Below are 7,246 nucleotides of genomic sequence, written 5' to 3' on the forward strand. Positions count from 1 at the left end.
GATAGACTCACTAAGCGAGGCCTACCACCCACACGGAGTATCATTCGAAATATCGCGTCGCAACTAGCTCAGAAGCAGCTCGGATACCACTGGGTTGATCGCTTTGTTCATCGCAACTCGCATCTTGTTATACTTAAGCGCGCCACGCTAATCGATCGTAGCCGGCGCCGAGCTGATTTAGAAAAGAAATACCAGCTCTACTTCGAGCTTCTACGCCAAAAAATTAATCAATATAAAGTGGAGCCGCGACATATGTATAATATAGATGAAAAGGGCTTCATGATTGGAATACAGTCCCGTTCAGTCCGAATCTTTTCTAAAGCTGCTCTCAAGTCCAAATTGAAAAGATCAAATATTCAAGATGGTAATCGCGAATGGATTACGCTGATNGCGTGTATCTGCGCGGATGGATCGTATCTAGATCTAAGCATCATCTACTCCAGCAAATCCAGCTCTATCCAGAACTCATGGCTCCAAGGTTTTGATCCAGATATTCATACTGTGTATATCACTGCATCAGCCACTGGCTGGTCGAACGATAATATCGGTCTCCAATGGCTCAAACAAGTGTTCGATCCAGCCACCAAGCCAAAAGCTCGATCTTCTTACCGATTACTCACCATGGATGGGCACCATAGTCATATAACGATGGATTTCATTGACTATTGTGATCAGAATAAAATACTATTAGCTATCTTCCCGCCGCACTCGACGCATACGCTACAGCCGCTCGATATTGGATTGTTTAAGCCACTATCCACTGCATACTCGAACGAGCTATCAAACTTCACCGATACCAGCCAAGGGCTAATATAATTCACTGGGTCTTATTTTTTTCCAGTATTCTAGAGAGCTAGTTGCGCAGCGTTCAAGAAATCATCAATTCTCCATGCTTTTAGAGCTACTGGACTCTCACTATTCAACCCAGAAGTTATACTCCAGAAATTGAAAACTACAGCTCCTGATAGCGATAGAGACGCATTAGTAGCATCAGCGTCTAATTGGAGAACGACTCGGCAGCTACTCAATCAATCTACAAGCAACAGACCAATCTCAGCACTTAATAGAATCATGATGAGACTATCCGCCGATACAGCGCTCCTTCAACGGGAAAACGAGCAGCTCCGGGCAGCTCCCATCAACGAGAGACAGCGGAAGGAGCGTATCCAGCCTGGTACAATCGAGCTATCCGACGATTATCATAGTGGAGCTACTTTCTGGTCTCCACAGAAGGTACGAGAAGCTCGCCAGCAATATGAGCAGAAACAGCGCGATTATGAGGAGTTACAACACCAAAAAGCTATCGCGATCAAAGCTAGAGAGGAGAGAAAGCTACTTAAAGCTCAAGAACTAGATGCACGGCGACGGGCGCGGGCACAGGCAAAACTAGATCGTGAGAGGCAGAAAGCTGAAGCAGCTGCCCACCGGATATCCCGCCAAGCCGCCCACAAACGACTTCAGAAAGCTATCAAAATCTCACAAATGAGCAAGAAGCCTAGCTCCAAGCGCTCTACTAAGCCAGTATCAAAAAATATTATCATTGGTAGTAGTAGTGGTGGTGCGCAGCGAGCTAATCGATCAGCTGCACCACCATCACCACGCTTACGTTCAGGCCGCCCCATCAAGCTGCCAGTCAAATATCAGTAGACAGATCAAATAAATACTACTACCAGACTACTACACTAGAATTTCTCGCAATAATAGCTTTTATGTGGAGCTCTACAGCTTCAAGTTTGTGATAGTATTGTTGGGGAAAAATCCGGCGTTGGCCCGTCCGGCACCCCTACCGTAGTATCCAAGAAAACAAAATATTCAATTCAATTCCTCTGGTATCAGGCAGCTACGTCGACCAAATCAGCATACATTGTGAACTCATCGTCCTGTAAAAGCATCTCTCGATCTTCAGGGAACGTCCCGATTGATACGTCTACCCCCCCATCTGGCCTCAACGGATAGATGACCATAAATCGAAGGAGTCTGTCCTGTCTCTCTGTTACAGGTCCCATCCTCTCTGGGGAGCCTTTATTGGCAAAGTATCGCTCGCCAAAATTGATTTCGTTCAATGGAAACAACATCATATTTGTGACCATTGTGTGCATGTTGTCCAGTCCCACAGACGCAATGGAAGTTTTGGTGTAGTCTGAGACCACTTGAAGTAAGCTGAAAGCGTCATGTACTAACGAAGGAGTGATACGTGCAGCAGAACTGCGCAAAACTTTTACGATATCTAAGATACTCGTGTGTGTGCTGCAAAGCTTCTCTATCGGCATGCTCGTACGATTAAAGTAGAGCATGACGCCCATGTATGATAATGGCAACAGAGGGGAAAAGTATGGCCGACCATCAGTTGCCGCTTCTAAAATGCAGCATTCGTCCATTCCAAACTCACGACCGTTCTTCTTAGCGACAGCGTAGCGAGCCTTTAACGCTGTTCGCCAGATAAAAGCTTGAACGATATCGCTAGTTGAGGGCATGACGGCCTTCTCCCCCAAACCCCTCCCGATGTGTTCCTTGAGTTTTCGCATCTTTTCAGGAGGAATCGAGAGCGAAGTTCTGTTCAACTTCCTGTCGCCCAACGTTTTCCACTTATTAGGGAATGGGGTCATTCGTTCCGCCGAAAATCGTAATGGCAACGTGCCAGATTGTGTAGGTTGCTTTGCGAGTATATCTTCTGGCGGTGATAACGGTAGAAAATCCCACGCACTTGCATCGATCTCCTCCACCGGACGTGTGTATCCTTCCAGTTCGTGGAGCACCTCTGGAATACTGTGATCGAGGCTCATCGGATCATACCATTCACACAATGCTGAACTGTCTCCTTGTAGATATCTACAGTTCTCTGCCCATGCTTTGGCTGCGATTACAAGACCTGCACCATCGAGGCAGGCGTGATCTACATTCACCGAAATAATGCAACCGCCGTTGATAAAGTTGGCCTGTGTAATAAGTATATCCTTCCCTATGGAACAAAACGCGTCTGGAGTCAACGTTTGCACATCCCCAAGGGCAGATGTTACAAAGCCGCCTTTCCTAAGTGCTTCAAAAGATGGAAGCACGTCACTCAGGTCCTTGTAAACTAGGCGGCTACGAGTTGGATAGTCGAGAGGTGGGACTGCGACGCTGAGTTCTCCATTTTTGTAACCAATTTCGTCCTCTGGGCACCTGATTAACTTGCCTCCCAGGGCTGGCATGAGCTTTAGGGTTCGATCAAGCCCCTTCTGCAAGTTTTCAAACGCTTCCTCGAACGTTACGCCAGCAGCCAGAGGCAAGTAGAACACAAACCACATGTAGGTGCCTGCTGATATGTAGTCGAGAGGATTCAATCGGAAGGATTGATGGGCTCTGCGTTGAATGATCATCTCTTGTATTTTTGATTCTCGACTTTTGATCTGTTTCCTTCCAGCTTTCGCATCTTCCTCTTCAGCTATCATTGACTTAAGCGCGGCGGTAAACTTTCCTAAAGTAGGGTTGGCATAGATATGGCGAGGAGCAAGTTTTTTCAGACCCTTGGTAGCTTCTTGAATCGCTTTAACGGCTGCCGATACTCCAAGTGAATCAAGCCCAAGTGCAAAGAAGTCATCGTCAGGCGAGGCTTCCCACATCGCGGGAAGAGACGAAGCGAAAACCTCTCGGACAGACTGCTGCAGCTTTAGCATAGAGCTAGTGTCGATTTTGAAGGTAATTTCATTGCTCCGAATGCTATATAATCGCTTAATATAATCCTCATAAAGTAATAGGGTATCCTTCCGTTTGATTGTTCTTTTATCGGTACGGACAAAAGGTTTGTCTGGTTGGGCAAAGATAACGTAATCCCTTGAAAACTGCACTGGATATTTCGAAGATGACATGTGTGCCTTGATTGTCGACCATATGCTATCAGTCATCTTGTCAGTCTTCACCGAAGGATCTTTCAGCTCGATAAGAAGGCCTGCATGAGTCTTATGGCTGCCTATAGCTAGACAGCCTTCGATCGCTGGGTGTGTGGATATGAGCGCCTCAATTTCCTGAGGAAAGATCTTGTAGCCAGTAGAGAGAACAACCAGATCATCATTACGACCACCGAATGCCCATAGGTTGGGCTTTGTAGGATGTTTCCGGTATAAGTCTTTGAAGTTGATGGACTCCTTTTCGGGAAATGTGTGAAAGATGCCCTGGAACAGTGATGCGTGCTCGTTGCGGTGTATCCAGTGCTCGAACAGCCCTGGCTCAACTTCCTTGAATTCGAATCCAGAGTAAGGGTGGAAAGCAAACCAGAACCAATCTTCCCTATCTACAACAAGGTTTCCGATAAAAAGGCCCTCAGTAGTGCCAGTGAGGTTTAGAACCCTGATAGCCTCATTGACCTTGCCGGTACTAGAAGGATTGACTGGGCCGCCAGATGCGACAATGAACTTGTTCGGGGGCGACTTGAGCTTTGTTAACACGTCAGGCGCCTCTCCAAGCTCATCGGCAAGCGAAGGAACCAAGCTCCAAATATTGATTCTTGAACAGTCAATGAGTTTGTCAATCAGTGGAATACTTGGAATAACATTCGGCGGCCCGAGGATACAGTGAAGTTCGTAAAGTGCGGGCATGAGAATGTTCATGATAATCCCAGCGCCATGGCACATTGGGAAAGAAGAATAGATCTGGTCGCCTTCTTTCCAATCATGAGACCAAGGCAGCATACCATCAACAGAGGGAAGTAAGCGGATTGCATCCATTGTCCCAATGAGTGCATGTGTCCATGGAATGGGCTTGGGGACGCCAGTGGAACCCGAGGTATGGAGGTAACAGAAAGGTTTGTTGGCAGCTTGCTCGAACGTCTCTGTGTATGGAAATGGCTTAGTATTCTTTGCATCCAAGAGATATTCAAGAAGCGGTATTTGTAACAAATTCATGGTACGTTGCTGTAGGAAATCCTCCACAAGAGGTGCGGCATCTACCTCGCTTGCTTTAGCCCAGATTTTGCATTTAGTTGCGTCTATCACGGCCAAAGCTCCTTTGGTGCTGTTCTTGGGCGATAGGTTGAGTACAGCATAACCAGCCTTGGCGCAAGCATATGTAAGCAACACATGGCGGAGATCATGGGGCCCGATATAGCCAATTGGTTGAACTGTAGATGATGGCCCGATCTTTTTGTAAAGCCACCAAGCTATTTTGTCCACAGCTTCTTTAAAAGCTTTCGCAGAGATGTCTTTAAATTTCAAATCGTTGCCTGAAGTGGTTGTAAGAGAGAAGATAATCCGATCCGGATGGGTTACTGCCAATTGATCCATGATCTGAGGAATGAGTCGTCGACCGTAGGATGGCTCGTCCTGCTCAGTGAATGAAACGACTGGACCCGATCCTGCTGAATTTTCGTTCTCAAAGAAGGAATTAGTTGACGAGTTTCCATGGGATGTGACCAGACTCGAGCCATTTTCTTGTATTGTCGAACGCGGCAGAGAATATCCATTCTGCGTACCGTTGAATAGCTTGCCAGCCTTGAGGTAGCTCGCATTCTCTTCATTAATGCCGGTCATACTCGCTGTTTCCAAATTTTCCATGAAGTAGCTAGGTCTGCCGTTCTCGTACACGAGCTCTAGACGTGGGTCCTGCTCAAATTCTCCTTTGGGGGCGCTGAGCCACTCTCCGTTAGCTAGCTGAGCCACGCTACAGTGCCATGGAGTGGTGTAGCCCGTCCTGGTATTCAAAAGGCTTATTGATAATTTTTGTTCTCCAATGGATTCATGGATTGATAGTCTCAAGTGGTTTGGAAACGCGTTTTTCACCGCTCCAGCGAACGCCTAGAGATGATTAGCTTTATGTACAATCTAAGGCCTAATTCATCGTATTGTTGAGGTACCTACATATCCCCTGATGAGCATCTGCTTCGCGAGGTATTTGACATCTCGTTTGTATTGGTTTCGGCCGGCACTATCCCCGGTATTGAATATGTACCTTAAATCAGATTCTAAGAATTTCCGATATCCAAGATACGTCAACTTGGTGTCTGGATTATCCATGATCTCTCTGTCGATGTCAATACCAAGCCTTCCATGCTTATTCATAAGTAAGCGCCTAAAGTTAGTACAGTTAGCAACATAAGTAATTTCTCGCATCTTTTCGGGCAGTGGGAAGTCAAGTATATCTCTTAAGCGTGCGAAGGCGATGTATGTGAACTTCTTTTCGACAGCCATTTGACGCAAGGCTTCACCGTAGGCCCACGTCTCGCGATCCGATATCGACAATAGATCTGCGATTTTTATCACCATGAGCGCTTGTCGAGTTCAAAGTTCTACTTACCATTGTATATGATTCCATCTGAAATGATTGTTACACTTGCCCCGGGCTTGTAAACTTGCTTTATCCTCACACACATGTTGTTGAGTCGCTCAAGCGCCAGCTCTTCTGCTTTGTCTGGAAGAGACCCAAGCACCTTGTAGACCTTGTTCGCCGACTTGAAGGGGAAGGCGGGTAAACAGGCTTCGATTCGTTCCCCCGTCTGGACGTATTTGTTGATCACTGACGAAAAAAATTGCTTCCCAGCCACTAGCCGCTCTTTCGAATCATCGAATTTGTCAAGCGCGTGGTCGAACATGATTTCCAGGATTCTATTACATACATCTTTCGTCTGGTGAGTTACAAAGGAAACAGGTGCGTCTCCTTGTTGGAGTAAAGGGCAGGATCTAGGTTCCATGCTACTTTGGGGAAAGGGCAGTATTTTTGTGAGGTATGTCCAAGTTAGACAGAGCCGTTGAGGTGTATAGTGGCTTTCGAAATGTGGGAATGTTGGTGATGTTTATTCAAGCCTCTACAAGGACGGTAGCAAGTCAGAAGCACTGCTTACCCGAGTAATTACCGAGTGGATCAACCAAGAGTGCCATTCATGCCGGAGGTGAAACAACTAGATACTTCAGCAGTTCTAGGCTTACGAGGCTCAACCGTAGTTGGCAGCTAACTCTCGGGTAAAGGACAGAGCGGATAGACTGTGACTGTCCAAGGTAGTCTCGCCGAGCGAAATCCCGAGCATTCGCTCCCGGAAGACTCCTTACCGAGAAAGACCGGTTCCTTAAGCACGTCAGTGCATGAGACGTTTTATACTCTTCCAGTTATCCGACTCTTTTTCACTACTGGGCACTCGAGTTTGGGTGCAGTATCCGGTCCTCATATGGCTCAGATTCTCGCCTACACTCGCCCGTGTCTGGCTTGGTACGAAATGTACTGCATCAGCTCTAGTTCATCACAACACTTCTCCGCCGTTCTCCGGCACCATCCCAGCAAG

At 46.9% G+C, this 7,246-nt stretch overlaps 3 protein-coding genes across 3 annotated transcripts; 2 read left to right on the plus strand and 1 right to left on the minus strand.

The window, feature by feature from the left end:
- On the plus strand, positions 1–222 carry COCCADRAFT_72096 (uncharacterized protein; the record flags this gene model as incomplete). The annotated part of the gene is made up of 1 exon (XM_007720466.1): positions 1–222. A coding segment is annotated over one exon (222 nt), but the record flags the coding sequence as incomplete, so codon positions are not given.
- Positions 223–1,071: 849 nt separating this feature from the next.
- On the plus strand, positions 1,072–1,647 carry COCCADRAFT_31369 (uncharacterized protein; the record flags this gene model as incomplete). The annotated part of the gene is made up of 1 exon (XM_007720467.1): positions 1,072–1,647. The coding sequence occupies one exon, from the start codon at positions 1,072–1,074 to the stop codon at positions 1,645–1,647; it is 576 nt and encodes a 191-aa protein (XP_007718657.1).
- Positions 1,648–1,832: 185 nt separating this feature from the next.
- On the minus strand, positions 1,833–6,661 carry COCCADRAFT_112729 (uncharacterized protein; the record flags this gene model as incomplete). The annotated part of the gene is made up of 3 exons (XM_007720468.1): positions 1,833–5,768; positions 5,832–6,217; positions 6,268–6,661. The coding sequence occupies 3 exons, from the start codon at positions 6,659–6,661 to the stop codon at positions 1,833–1,835; spliced, it is 4,716 nt and encodes a 1,571-aa protein (XP_007718658.1).
- Between the last annotated feature and the right edge of the window lie 585 nt (positions 6,662–7,246).

This window comes from Bipolaris zeicola (assembly GCF_000523435.1).
Source record: "Bipolaris zeicola 26-R-13 unplaced genomic scaffold scaffold_487, whole genome shotgun sequence".
Classification (NCBI taxonomy): Eukaryota; Fungi; Ascomycota; class Dothideomycetes; order Pleosporales; family Pleosporaceae; genus Bipolaris; species Bipolaris zeicola.